The sequence below is a fragment of the Camelus bactrianus genome, chromosome 22 (assembly GCF_048773025.1).
Source record: "Camelus bactrianus isolate YW-2024 breed Bactrian camel chromosome 22, ASM4877302v1, whole genome shotgun sequence".
Lineage (NCBI taxonomy): Eukaryota > Metazoa > Chordata > Mammalia > Artiodactyla > Camelidae > Camelus > Camelus bactrianus.
This window is the reverse complement of record NC_133560.1, coordinates 13,588,553-13,603,400: the sequence shown is the minus strand read 5'-3', so window position 1 is coordinate 13,603,400 and position 14,848 is coordinate 13,588,553. Positions and strand designations below refer to the sequence as shown.

The 14,848-nt window shown below is 49.2% G+C and overlaps 1 protein-coding gene across 1 annotated transcript in view; it reads right to left on the bottom strand.

The window, feature by feature from the left end:
• Positions 1 to 14,848, bottom strand: part of SLIT3 (slit guidance ligand 3) — a 583,328-nt gene that overhangs the window by 111,009 nt on the left and 457,471 nt on the right. Inside the window, exons 9-10 of the mRNA XM_074350310.1 lie at positions 13,844 to 13,985; positions 3,774 to 3,845 (exon numbers count right to left, since the gene is read on the bottom strand). Of these exons, the coding sequence (XP_074206411.1) occupies positions 3,774 to 3,845; positions 13,844 to 13,985 (214 nt within the window). The remainder of the gene's footprint in view (positions 1 to 3,773; positions 3,846 to 13,843; positions 13,986 to 14,848) is intronic.

Here is a 14,848-nt window from a genome sequence, read left to right as displayed (position 1 = left end):
TCTAAGCAGGTTCTTAAACAATTGCCTCCAGCGAGGCCAGACCCCCCAGCCCCCCAGCCTCTTAAGCGCACTCCTCGGGCCTCTCTCCTCCTCCTAACAGCCTTCAAAGGGGCTGCCTGACACCCTTCCCTAGGCCTCTGTTCCCTTCCATCCCCATTTCCAAGGCCTGCAGGTTGACGGATACCCCACAGGTTAAGGATTCTTAGGCACAGCTGTCGAGCTGATCCCTTTAGCGGGCGAGATCGTCCCTAACAAATCCAGATTGTGCTCGCAAACTCGTCAGCTTACACCCGGCTTTTCTTCAGTGTAAGGGTCTTAACAAGCAAATGCCCTGGATTATCCTAATCTTGCCGGACCTCGCAAGGCATTTCGGGCAAGCGTGCAGGGTCTGTGCTCAGATCAGACTAGTGAGAGAGCCTGTTCTGTTTTGTTTCCCTGACATCCCCAATGGGATGTCCCTTTAAGGTCCTTAGACCTCGGCCATGTGAGAGGAAGTTCCGTGGCCAGTGGAGAAGCCCTCTGCTTTAGCCTTGTCAGGGCAAACTGGCTTTCAGTTCATAACTAGACTTCTGCATGCACCCCTCTCTAAGCACAGTGAGAGATGTCTTGTGGTTCTGGAGATGCCGGGGAGTAGAAATTGGAGAAGTGATAGTTTAGCTGGGAATTGGCCCTGGTGGTCACCTCCTCTTAGTTCTTAACTCTGCAGGAAGGAAACAGCAGCTCTGGGAGGTGAAGGACCTGGAGCCATGAGGGACCTGACATGGCTGTTCGGGTACAGACCTGGCGTCTCAAGTCTCCCTTCCACTTCACTGTGATGGGTGCAGAAGGTGGTGGCACTGGACAGAAAGGCAGATTGGGGATGGCTTCAGTGCCCACTGATCTCCATGCCTGACCCCTCCTAGTCCACATCAGGTGGTCCCAGAGCTGACTCCAGGGGTTTGGGTCAATCTTAACGACCGGTGGTTCTCAAACCTCACTAGGGGTGTTTATTAAAATGCACCCACAGAGAGTCTTGGCCGGCTGGGGAGCTGGAGTTAGAAGTCGGCACATGTGACACATCACCCCTGCAGGCGGTCCCTGGGTCATATTTCAGGCCATGGTGCTTCAGAGTCTGGTCAGTCTCAGATCCACCCCAGTCCCCAGGGGCTTATAAACTGGATGATGGGGAAGGAGTGGCCTTTGCACACTGTTTAGAACAGAGATGGCAAAATCCAACGCCTGCAAGGATCAAGCAGGAAACAGAAGTGTGAGACACGAGGAAGTGGTGGAGGCTGTGGAATACCGCTCCACCTAAGAGCGCGGAGGGAAAGAACTCAACACCCTATTCGGGCCAAACAACTTGAAAGTTTGACCTTCGGGTGTCAGCGTTGTTGGGTAACCAGCCCTGTGAGACCCGGGCACCTTCTCCAGTGCCTCCTACTGTCCCTACAAAAGGCTTCCTTATCTTGATACTAGTTTTTACCTGAAAGTTTCTTTTTACATTAAGCTGCCCACCAGAAATTCATTCTATTCAGGGACAATGCCATTTATTCAGGGAAATTTTTTTTTTTTTTTTTTTTTTTTTTTTTTTTTTGGTCACTGGAGGTAGGAAGAGGATGTGGTTCTTGCAGAGTTGAGGGAAAACTTCTATTAGATATTAGAGACAGACTGGTTCATATTTAGGGTTTTAAAATCCATTTTCACCAGGGACCCACTTCTCCAAGCCACTGCACCTCAGTCTGGGTTTTGGAAGTTCTGCTGGTCAGAAAAATTTTAAGTGGCCTCTCTTCTTTACTGTCATGTGGGGTTGGGGGCAGTGGGGGAAAGGGCATCATGATAAATACCAATAGCATCAGAAGTGATCAAAAATTAAATTCACTTCGCAGGTCGTGATGGAGGTCTCATGAATTCTGAATGCACAGATCATGGCAACTCCAATGGGATGGAGAAAGGACAGTAAAACATGGCCAAGCCCTAAATTACCTGGACTTCACAAAAATTAGAGCAGTAACTTCAATCATGCAAGAGATGTAGGTTGGGGCAGTGACGGAACTTGTCATTTTTCACTGAAATTACTATCTGGCTGCAGAATCTAGCTGGGCTTTAAAAATGAATCGGGGCGGTGGCGGGGGGGTATGGAGAGTGAGCTGGAGAAGCAGGAAGACGAGGAGATTAATGGTCCAAGGTTTTAAATATTAAGGCCTATATTTATACAGCTCCTCCAGCAGGAACGCTGCCAAGGGGAGGGAAGAAGTGAGCGCTCAGGGCAGGTGCGTAACGTTGCTCTCTGCTTCTGGAACTGCACCAGGGGAAAATCTTGTTTGGTTTGGGTTTCCAGGGAGATGGGAGTTGGCTTCCCGAGATCTGAGGGTAAAGCCTACCAATGCCACTGTTTCGCAGGGATGTTTATTTTTAACATAAAAGGAGCCAGCAGACACTTAACCTCTTTAATGTAGGCCCTCCTGCTCAAGGGAAACGGAGGAGTCAGCCTCCGGTGGGAGGGAACAAGGCCACGTCTGTGGGTATTTCTACCTGCCCTCTCTCCTTCCTCTGTGGGGGGTCAGAGAAGGGGCAAGGGCGATGGTAACAGCATGGTGATTATCGTAAATGATTTCTTAGCCTGGAAAAGGGACAGGAGCCTCCCTCCCAGGTTCTTAGTGTCCATGATGGCAATGGTGGGACTGGTTCTGAATCCTACTGGCCTCCCTTCGGAGCACCCCACTCTGAGAGACCCACAGAGCAGTGCTCAGGGTGGCCACACGACGGGAAGGGTGGTGAGGAGGATGCTGCCGCCATGGCGGGGATGAGGGCGATGAGGTGCAGGTGCCATCAACGGTGTGGTGGTGGAGAAGGTTACAGCAGTGTTGGTGTCACCAGGTCCTGACAGGATGATAGTGACATTGGATGTGGTGGTAGAGGGGGTGCTGGGGACAGTCATAAGCAAGGGAGCTTCCAAGGCTTCTTATCTCACTTAGGAAGATTAGCAAGTCCTTACATGGTCTGCAGGGGCCACGGGATCCGGCCCCTGCAGAATATCCCCACTCTTCCCTTCACTCACTCCACCCCTCGCTAGTCTGCAGAGCGTCCGCGCACACTCCCGAGAGCCCCTCCAGACTCAGTCCCTTCCCCTATTCGGGTCACCTGCACTCGGAGGCCTTCATGGGCCAACCCACCCATCCAGCACTCTCCATGCCCTTCCCTTCCTTTGTTTAACGTTCTGGTGCTGATCAGTTTCTGATATATATATCTTGTTCTGTGCTCTCCCACCTGAATATGCTAGTTCCATGAGAGTACATTTCGTTTTAGTTCACCCTCTACCCACAGATCCACAGCACATTTCCTTGTGCACAGTGGATATTTGCTGAGAATTTGTTAGATGGATGTGTGCATGGTTGTAGGGGTGTTGGTGATGGGGCTGTAGAATGACACAGGGCCACTGTCACATCTCTACTGAAACTCCTACATTAGGTCCACACCCCCAAAGCCACGGGACAATAAAATGGTGAGATGGGTCTTTTTTAGGCTGATTCAGCCATACCTCCTAGCCAGATAATTTTAGTTGACTTTAGTTGGAGAGGCTCTTAGCTCTGAGGTGTCTAAACTCATACACCTCCCCATCTGAAGGCAACGCGTCTGGACTCACCTCCTCATCTTGGGAGACATTCCTGGCATGACACTTAAGTCCCCTGAGGACTGGGATGCAGCCGCTCAGCTGGGCAGGCTCCCCACTCCCCATTATCACCCCTCCTCAAGCTGAAAGCAACTGGGCTCGTTTCTCCGCAGGGGAAACTCACATGCGCTTCAGTTTCTTGTACTGGGTGAAGGCTCCAGCGGGGATGGATTTGATGGAGTTCTGTTCCAGGCGTCTGAGAAACAGAGCAGAGAAGAGTCAATTAAACATCCACCCATTGACAAGGGGTTGCTGGGGGCCGTGGGGACAGGATGGTCTCTCCCATCCTGTGGCACAAACTCCCGGTCAAGGGAGACCTGCAAACAGTGTTCAAAAGCCGGAGACTCACGTTCTGACGTGTGGAGCGCCCAGTCAAGTGTCTAACTCCCTGGGGACAAAGTTAGAAAGGATGATCTTTCCTTGAGGATATTTGGTTCTTGCTTCCTATAAGCTGTCTTTGGAGGCAGCTGTCATCTTCAGAAAATGCTGTAGGACGTAACTAGAGTAAAGAGAGATGGACAGGTAGCCATGCGCATCTGTCATGGCAGCACGTCTCCGTTCAGTCAGCAGCTCATCCACGCTGCTGCTGGGCTACTGGACAGGCAGGAACGCCAATGGCTGACTTCATTTCTGTGCTCCTTTTTTCTCTTTTTAATGAGATGTAATTGATATATTACACTGTATTAGTTTCAGGTGTACAACCTAATGATTCGATATTTGTTTCTGTGGTTTCCAGTCGGCCATGCCAATCAGGTGGAGGAATAGCCTTCACGTCTTCAGGCTCCCAGCCTAATATGCATCAAGCTGGCTCCCCGACAGCCTGAGGGCCCCAGGGGCCCCGGCTGGACCACTCCCCCGGGGCGGCTGCTGCCGTCTGAGGCTTTACCGTCTTATGGACTCTGCTGAAATGCTTCCTCTCCTGTTACCCTGGAAAGAACGAGAGATGTGGCAGGCCCAGGGCCCAGATCTTCCTTGGAAGAGAAGGAGCTGTGAGGAGCGAGCGAGCCTGTCCATTCTTTATTCTTGCATCCCTCAAATGACTTCCCGTCACCAGGAACAGGTGTGGTGGGAAACAGGCAGGAGCAGGAGGCGGGGCCCGCTATTAGAGGTGATGAATGACGGCCTGGCCCAGGCTGAGGACTCAGCGTCTCCTCCTCATCCATCTCCCTTCTCTCCGAGCTGCGGATCTTTTCATCACCTCCTCATTTGGCGTGGCTGATCCCCAAACCCTCAGCTGGGAAGGTGTGTGTAGGGGGAGCGAGGGGGAAGCAGAAGGAAGAGACAGGAGGAACTGACTCCCTCGGAGGCTACAGCGCGTGCATGCACATTTCTGGCTGGGATGAACCCATTCGTCTTGAAGACTAATTCCTGCTGTGGAATAGGGGAGACAGTCTTATTAATTTGTGCCTCTGCAATCTCATCTTCATTGGGGGAACGGAGTATTTGTTACTGGAACCACTAATGGAGCAGTTTGCCAGCAGTTTTCCCATTTCAAACAACATCTCAGCTGCTAATGTGGAATGGTTTGTCAGGCCTACCCATAACACAGACAAATCACTCTCCAGGCCAAAGGAAGGGGGTGACGGGGGAAGAAAGAGGGAAGGCGGGTGAGAGGAGAGGAGGAGCATCAGGACAGATCATTCTCGGCTGCCGGGTGAATAAAGTCTACAAATGAGACTGCCACGGTCTATTAAGAAGGCCTGCGTGGGGCTGCAGGGGGCCGGGGGTGTGCTCTGGCGGGCACGTGGGCACAGGCTGGCTGGACAGCAGGCTGGCTGGCTCACGGTGAGCCACAAGGGCATGCCACAGGGTCTCCGAGGCTGTGGCTACTCGATAGAGCCACCCACAGAAGCAGCAGACCTGGGCAGGCCGCCTTGCCTGACACGTTCCAAGGACATTCTTGTTTTCCAGCCGAGCAGAGCTCAGCAGCGATCTCTCAGCCAAGGCAGCAGCTCCATGGGCCTCTGGGGCTGCCAGTCAGGTGGCAAATGCTCTCCAGGAATCCTGGGATTCACCTGCCACTTTGACAAGGGATGGCAACTGGAGGATGCCTCTGGAGAGGACCACTGTCTGTAACGATGGCAACCCCCCTGGCTTCTGCGAGAAGACCCGTCGCCCCCAGCGGCAGGCCAAGAGCCCGTGCAAGCCCGTCAGCGCTGGGGGCTGTCCGTCCATAATCGGTTAATCCGCACTTTAGTGATGGGCGCAAAGAGCTAAGGGTAAGACGTGCTACCTGGTGATAGAGGCCGGCCCAAGACGGTCCATCACAGAACCGAATTTTATTGCTGACATAACAAACAAGAAGCGCTCTCGGTTATGGTGTCGAGTTGATTTCTGTCTATTGCCTCTTTTAATCCTTACACTTAGGAGGCAAGCTGTGTTGGCCCCGTTTTGTGGACAAGGAAAATATAACCCACAGGGATCAAACAGGCTGTCCAAAGTGACAGAGCAAGTAAGTGGCAGACGGGTGTCTTTTTCCGTCCATTGGACACGCTGCCTCTGTGTCTTTTTGAAAACGGAGAAACAGAGGCCCAGAGACTAAAGCAGCTTTCCCAAAGTCCCAGAAAAAGTTTAAGGGGCGAAGACCCCAATGCTGGTTCTGAGACATCATGTAGCCTCTGCAGAAGTAGGTATTTTGTAAAAAGGCTGTAAGAGTTGAGGAAAGATTGAATCTAGATGCCAATAAGTATTAAAATGTGCAAGTAGCGTGGAGGTGTGGTTTTGAACAAAGAAAAAGGAATTCCAATCTTAGCCTATTAACCCTGGCAGGGACATGGATCTGTATCCTGTCCTCTTCAGCCTGGTACACTCTGGGGATGGTCCTTATCCCTGCAGTCACTCCATATGGGGCACCAAGGCCAGGACAGGGTATGGGTTAGCCTTGCCCCAGGGGACATCAGAATTTGTCTGGGGGGTGAGTTGTGAATAGTCAGTGTGCTTCAAATATAAAGTTAAGGTGAGGTATTTACAATAGCCAAGACATGGAAACAACCTAAATGTCCATCGATGGATGGCTGGATAAAGAGGTTGTGGTATATATGTATGTGTGTGTGTGTGTGTGTATACATATACATATACATACATACATACACACACAATGGAATACTACTCAGCCATAAAAAGGAATCAAATAGTGCCACTTGCAGCAACACAAATGGGCCTGGAGATTGTCATTCTAAGTGAAGTAAGTCAGAAAGAGAAAGAAAAATACCGTATGATATCACTTATGTGTGGAATCTAAAAAAATTACACAAATGAACTTATTTACAAAACAGAAACAGGCTCACAGACATAGAAAACAAACCTGTGGATACCAGCAGGGGAAGGGGGTGGGAAGGAATAAATTGGGAGTTTTGAGATTTGCAGATACTAACTACTATGTATAAAATAGAGAAGTTTCTTCTGTACAGCACAGGGAACTGTATTCAATATCTTGTAATAACCTATAATGAACAAGAATAGGAAGAGGAATCTAGGTGTGTCTATGTATGACTGAAACATGCTGTACACCAGAAATTGAAACAACATTGTAAACCATCTGTAATTCAATAAAAATAAAATTAAAAAACAAAAAATAAACATAAAGTTAAGGCGAACACCCGTAAGAGGAACAAGTCTCAGGTGCTTACAGTCAGGCATTAGGCTAAGGGCTTTGCGTGGCTCATCTAACTTCATATTTACACCTCTCGGAGGCAGATCCTATTTGTCATCAATATCTCCACTTTATACATGAGAACACTGAGGCTCAGAGGTGTTAAGTCACTTGTCCAAATTCACAAAGTCTGAGTCTCAAACTCAAGTTCATCCAATTGGAAAGCCCGCACACTCAGTCACTGAGCTGCGCCGAATACCATTTGGAGCCAAGGCACCTCCATTCTTTTATTCACTGCCTGCTCCTCCTCAGGGAAATGGCCCCTTGGTCAAGGGAGGACATCCGGACTGTGTGTGTGCCCTCACGGGTGCGTGGGCACACACACAGGCTCTGTGCAGCAGGTAGCCTCTGGTGAGTTTTACACGGCCTGGAACACGCATGCAAAGATCCGTAGTCCCAGTGACAAAAATGCAGTGTGAAGGACAAAAAGCAGCATTAGCATCCGAAAAAACTGTCACATTTAGGGATGTGTCTGAAGCCAACGGCTGTCTTCCGCCTCTCCTAACTGGCACATGTGTCTTTCTTTGTCTGGCAAACATTCTTCAGGCTGCAAACTGATTTAATAGAACCAGCATAAAAACAAACATACAAATCAAACATCTGAGCATCTTCTGGCACCAGTAAAAACAATGGGAACATCTGATGGGGATTTCAGCCATTTGCGCTCTGTATTGATTTGCCCTAGTTCCTCGGTGCTTCCCTGATGATCTGTCATTTTGCAAACATGCCACCGAACACAACATATTTCCAGCAATACATAAGTCAACATGATGCCACAGGGACTGGCAGGGGCACAGCCAGTGCAGGGACATGGCAACAAGTCACCTGATAAAGAGATTCTGGAACCGGGCTGGAATTTTGGTTGCAATAATGATGGAGAGCTACCATTTACTGGGGTCCTTTAATGCACTGGACACGGAACTCTTCATGCACTGGCTCATTTTACCCCTTCAACAATATTACAAAGCAAGTAGCACTATTAACATAATAATGACAAAGATGAGGCACGAGGGCATATGTGACATGAGGTGTTCCTAACCAGCTCTGCAGAGTACCTGGTGTTGCCTATGGAAAAACAGAGGTGCGGACCCAGAGTCATCTTTCCTCTTATTATAGGCATATTCCCAGAGGCCTCCACAGAGAAATCTCTGTCATCAACTTAGGAAAAAAAAATGAATGAAGACTAATATGAGAACTTGAGATTAAAGGCATTCTACCCCATCACGTGTGTGACATGTGCACACGCTTTTCCTTTTTGGATTCCCTTTCGGAGCTGGCAAGCATTGCGCTGACTTTCTACACAATCGTTCTACTATTCAATCTTCACGGGAGAATCTCTAGTAGGTACGAGGAGCCTTACTTTGCAAAGATGGGAACTGGGTGAGGCACGAGATGTCAAGAAAGGTACCCAAAGTAAGCGGCAGAATTGAGATTCAGACCTGGGACTATTTATCCCGAGGGTCCGTTCTTAATTATTCTGCTGCCTGACCGGCTTCCCCTTTCTCCCACCTGCCCCCACCCCCCTGAGTGCCCCTCCTTCCACATGGCAGTCCCTCAGAAGCCTGGGGTGCTCAGAACCCCAGAAGACGATTTCCAGAGCCCTCCAGCCCTTTTGTTCTTTTGGCTGCTTTTTTTTTTTTTTTTTTTTTAACGTCTCTTTCTTTTTAAAAATCCCCTGATGACCAGGGTCATGGGGCATATTTGCTTTATTAAGTGGATAAATCATTGCTTATCTCCCCACCCCAGATACACAGTGGGGTTGAGGGGACACTAGGTGGAAATTGGGGCTGCCTTTTCCCTTGATGCTTTCATGTATGACTTGACAGTTGAGCCCACCCACAGATGTCCTCCATCAACTAAATTTACTCATATAGCCGAGCGCATGAGACACCGGACAACATTATGTCAGGGTATAGAGCAAAAATGGAAGAGGATGGAACAGAGATTGAGAAGAGGTTCTAGGTACATACAGATGGCCCTTCTTGAGCCTTGAGGACCCAGGAGGGTGGACCGAGGATCACCGAACAGAAGAATGTGTGGGCCTCTGGCTCTTCCCAGAATCTATCCCTGCTGGAGGCTGGAGTGGGTTCAGAGAAACGAGAGGGAGCAACAAGAACAGTGCCGCTGGTGGGAGCTCAGTTTCGAGGAAAATCTGCAGTGAATTGTCTCGCTGTGGGTTCTCTGGAAGAAAGCTATTTTTAGAGGAATTGGCTCTGCTATGTGGGGAGACCAGTGCACGCTTCTCTGAGCTGCTTTGGCTTTGGAAAAAAATCTCAGAGACTGCCAGCTTGTTTTGCATGAGAGATAGCCCTTCTTTCCTCAAAATGTTGGGGAGTGCAGAACCCCTCCCAAGGTTTAAGGGCATCACTACCACGTAAGGATTGCACGTGTAGGGAATGGAGAGCCTAAAAAGACGCTAAGCCTCCCTAAGGAGAAAGGAGAAATTGGGATTATGTGCACGGCCATAGACATGAGGCGGAATTCGAGACGGTGAAAAGAGAAGTCACACTCAGATGTCTCTGAGATGATCAATCAGACACATCCTCTGTGTCCTAGGGTGCAACCTAGTTTCCACTCTCGGCTCCTTCTTTCTCATCTTTCAACCTCCCCCATCTGCTGGCCTTCTCTCATTGATAGAGGATGAATTTCAGTTGCTTTAAAGACTTTTCGGCCAATGCACAGATCCCCAGGCACGGGCTTTGCTGCCTTAATGAATGAGCAGTTTTCCTCTGCAAAGTTCTGTCTTAGAGGTCACTCCCACCCAGCATCTAACCAGCGAGTCTTGCCTCATCTGCTTCAATGTCCCAGCTTCATTCTAGCACAGAGGAGAGTGGGGCAAGCACAGGAAGAGAAGTCCTGGGCAATCCGTCTGGTGGGCTGGGGCTGCCCGGTAAGCAGCGGCAGCCTTATTTCCACGTCTGCACGAAGATGACCCACTGCAGGCTCAGTTCACAACACAAGTGGCGAGCCTTGTCCTCGAACCTCTTCTCTCAACCCTAACTTTCAAAGAACTGACCTGGCTTTATGGAGGGGTCTCTGGTGCAGGAGGCTCCAGCTCCTGTGATGTGGTCTCTGACCCCCCTCACCACACCTAACAAGAGTGATGGCCGTAGAAGCAACAGTCGTAGCAAAATAGTCATAACCAGTGCTGAGGGAGCGTGTAGCTCAAGTGGTAGAGCACGTGCTTAGCATGCACGAGGTCCTGGGTTCAATCCCCAGTCCCTCCTCTAAAGATAAATAAACCTAATTACCTCCCTACCATCGCCAAAATAAAAAAAAATACAATAATAATAATCAGTGCTAATCCTATTGCAGCATCTCCTACGTGCCAGACCCAGTGCTGAGCATTTTTCAGTTGAGGAAACCAAGACTCAGAAACGTTATTTGCCAAAGGCTAACAGGCAGGGCCAGAGCTCGAATGTGGGTCTGCCTGAATCCGTGGTCTACACTCGGCTTGGTCGTGTAGACGCTGGTGGTTGTTTGTTGCTGCTTATATTTAGGAGCACTCCAGCTAAGTTGGCCATTTCCAGACTAAGATTTCACAGGCGAGTTGGTTATAGACCTCTTAGTTTGCCAGTTAAGGCAATCTCTGTGTGTCTGTCATACGTAACATGTATTTATATACAGACATATATTTATAATTATATAGTAAGTACAGTGTAATTAAATAGATATTTGTAATACACACATATTCTTTCTTCAGTGGCCATTATTTTATAAAATGAAGAGTATTTTTGACAACAGAATAAGGAAGACTAGAAATTTAAAATAAAGGACACTTCTTTAAATGGAATAATTTTGCTCAATGGAAAAAACATCACATTGTGCTTGTTCTTCTTACTTTACCTCATTTAAGGAAAAACTCAGTAATTAGTAGACAGCCCTGCAGAAGTAACCAGTGTCGCTTGTCAACGTTCCTGTTAAAGTTCAGTGTCCAGGCGTGAGCCTGAGAACCCAGGTATGATCTGGCCTCCCACCTCTGATGTGGACGCCTGCCACTTCTGTCCCCCAGACCCCCACGCTGTGTGCCTGTGGGGCCCAGGCTGGGGGTCTAGGGAGCTGGAGCAGGAGAGGAGGGCGGGCAGGCCCAGAGCTCCAGAATCAGGGCTGAGGTGGGGGGTCAGTGGTTCCAGCTTGACTACTGGACTGGCCTCTTCCATCAGGCTGTGGTTTGAGACCTGGTCAAGCGACAGTCTGTGGCGGCCAAGGAGAAAAGAGAAAACCTGGCAGACGAAGGGAAAGAGGAAGGAGGTGGGGCAGAGAAAGAAAGCAGTGATGTATGGGAATCTGAAATGAGATGAACGCTGGCAGGAATTCTGTCTTGACATCCATGTTGGGAGGACCAGAGTCCTGGCATGGATGGAGAGGGAGGTGGGAGGGTCTTGTGACCAGGAGCACAGGGTTAACTGGGTGGAGAAAGAGACTAAACTGTTGAGGGAAGTGGAAAGACCATGGATGGGGGGAGGGAAAGGGGGGGAGGGGATGGATTAAAGGAGGGAGAAAAAAGAGAAGGGGAAAGCGTGTGGAAGGGAAGTGAGGAGGGACAGGAACAGGGAGAGAGGGTGGAAGAAGGGCATGGAGGGGCTGAGCAGGAGTGCTGCAGCGGTCTGAGTGAGCTCCAGGACAAGAAGGATTCTCCAAGGCTAGAGCAATGGAAGACGAGGAGTGAAGGCGAATCATGGTAAGACACGAAGGGAATTCATGGTTGGTTCTTGTTGAAAGTAAACTGAGGACTGAATGACGATGGAGGAAAGCATAGAAGGTACTGATGTCAGGGGAAAAAAACACTTGGCTGACTAGCTCCTGCCTACCGGAAGAGTGTGGAGGCACAGACTGTGTCCCCTGGGGCTGGGGAAGAAAGTTGATAAGGAAATCGGAGAAACGCGGGCAAAGCAGATGAAGGAAGGAGAAACCAAGGCTCCCCTGTTGTTAAGTTATATGTTTCTTCTCATCTCAATCAAGGTGAAACCAAAGTCCTTAAAATACCCCCATGATCTGGCCCCTCACTACCCCTCTGACCTCAACCCCTAACATTCTCCCTTGTGTTTACTCCACTCCGGCCATACTGGACTTCTGGAATACCAGGCATAGTTCTACCTCAGGGCCTTTGCACATGCTGTTCCTGCTATCAGCAATACTGTTCCTCCAGATATCCACTTGTCTTTTTTCTCACTTCTTTATTTTTCTCCACAGAACATGCCATATTCTAATATATTACCCAATTTACTTTGGGTTGCTTATTGTGTTCTTCTGTTTACTGGAATGCAAGCACCATAAAGGCAGGAATTTTGTCTATTTTGTTCATTGCTGCTCCCTAAACACAGAACAATGATTGGAACACCGTGGGCTCACAACAGCTGTTTGTTGAATGAATGAGAGAGTCAGTGGGTCATCTACTGGAATGCACTGGGAACAAGAGAGGAGGAGGCCGAGGGGGAGGAGGAAGCACGGGCAGGGGAGAAGGGGGAGGAGGAGATGAAGCAGAGAGAGGGGGGAAATGTATACAGTATCTTTTATTTGGAGAGATTTTATCTAATGATGTTTTCAGTTGGAGGGGGTTCCATCTAATCAGGTGTTTAATAAAGCCGTTGAAAGGTGAAGGTAGAAGATGAAAACAGTTATTGTCATTTGAAGAGTGACCTTGAGGTCAGTGTTCACTGACTCTCCACTCAACCCAGAACGAGACACTGGTCGTTTTCTAACGTATGACGAAGAGTGGATAAACTGAGCTCCATGGATAAACAAATTTGACTGGAATTTTGGACATCTGTGCCCACACATGGACACGCACAATCTTGTCTCGTTACCTAAAGGTCCAATCTAGGTGACAATAATCTGATTTGACATGATTAAGAGCGCAACCTCTTGCTTGGATAACGGTAGTTCCGAAGTCAGTTCATTACTCATATACTTTCCACCAGCACCAGCACCACTTTCTAGAAGGCTTGCCCACGTGTCAGGGACTGAATTAGATGCTTTACATGCAGTATTTCATTTAGTTTTCACAATGACCCGCTGAGTTATACTGTAATTATCACATTACTGTAAATGAGAAAATTAGAGATGAAAGAGAGCAATTATTTTGCCCCTAATCACACAGCTGGTACACGGAAGGGATATAATCACGGGGGACTCTGGGGCAGGGACCGGCCAACACTGTAAAGGGCCAGACGGGAGATCTATGAGGCTTGGTGGGTTTAAGTTCCTTCGTTACATCACTCAGTAATGCCTTACAAGGACAGCCAGAGACAACACATAAGGGGACGGGCATGGCTGTGTCCCAGTAAAACTTTATTTGCCAAAGCAGGTGGTGGACATACTTGGCCCACGGGCCACCGTTTGTTGACTGTGCTCTAGCGTCTATACCCTGAGCACATCGTACCTGGGAAGGCCTGCGAGGAGAGCAAAGAGGTGGCTGAGTGTTTTCAACAGGCAGCTGCACCGGCCCAGCACGCTGCCAGCCTGCGGGGTGGGGGTGGGGGGTGCTGGCTGAGCCCCAGAGGCGAGCTCCCAGGGACAGAGGGAGGCAGACAGGCACTCACATTTCGACGATGCCCTCCGGCAAGTTGGCGGGGATCTCCGTCAAGCCCTTCCCTCGACAGTCCACGATGTTATTACTGCAAGTGCAGGCTGAGGGGCAGGAGATGGAGTTGGCGTTGCAGGACGGAGGCTCCGAGTGGGGGCCTGTGGGGCCAGAACACGATGGTCAGCTCATGTCAGTGTCAGGAGCCGCCGGGGCTTCCGTGCCCCTTACCTGGCTTCCCAAGGAGGCAGTGCTACCTGATCAGCTACCTGAAAAATGACCACCAGCTGACATCGCCCCTCATCTGGGAGACAGAGCTGCCGCTGGCTAAGCAGTCAGCCAAGAGGAGGGAGTCTGACCTTAACCCGACTATTTTTGGCTTGTTCCACCTGCTCTGTCATCCTATCTTCCCAGTCTTTCAGAGACAGACTTGCTCTCAGAGTCAATCACGCGTGAAAATACACCACTAGCATGCAAAGAGCCTACACTGGGACTACTTTTCCAGGGGGTCCAACGTCTGAATGACACCCCAGGGTTTGGGGCTTTTATATGGGGCTTGGATACTGAGTGTAGACACACCTTCATCCCTTTCTCTGGTGGCTGCAAGTCACTATCAAAGCCAGGTGGGAGGAAAAAAGGTGGCAGAATTTCCCCATCTGGGGCACCGTTGCTGTCCAAGTGTCAATACAGCCATCAGCAGTGACATCTGAGGCCTTTTCAAACAGCTTTTATGTCCAGAGAACATGCAAATAAAACTTATCTCATTAGAAAAAAGACAAGTGACTACATACATTGGAGTCTTAATTTTGTTTGAGGTGAGAACCCATGTGAATTTAAAGCAAAGTGGTAAAACCCCAAGAAAATGGCATTGAAGGAGTTTATTTAGAAAGCCAAATGAAGATAAATATATACGTTAGCAAACTAACTCAAGATTCAAAGAGTCACAAGAATCTTAATCACTTTCTCTGGTGGTCACATCCACCCTCTGATGGGAAAAGTAAATTCAAACATTTTAAAGATACAG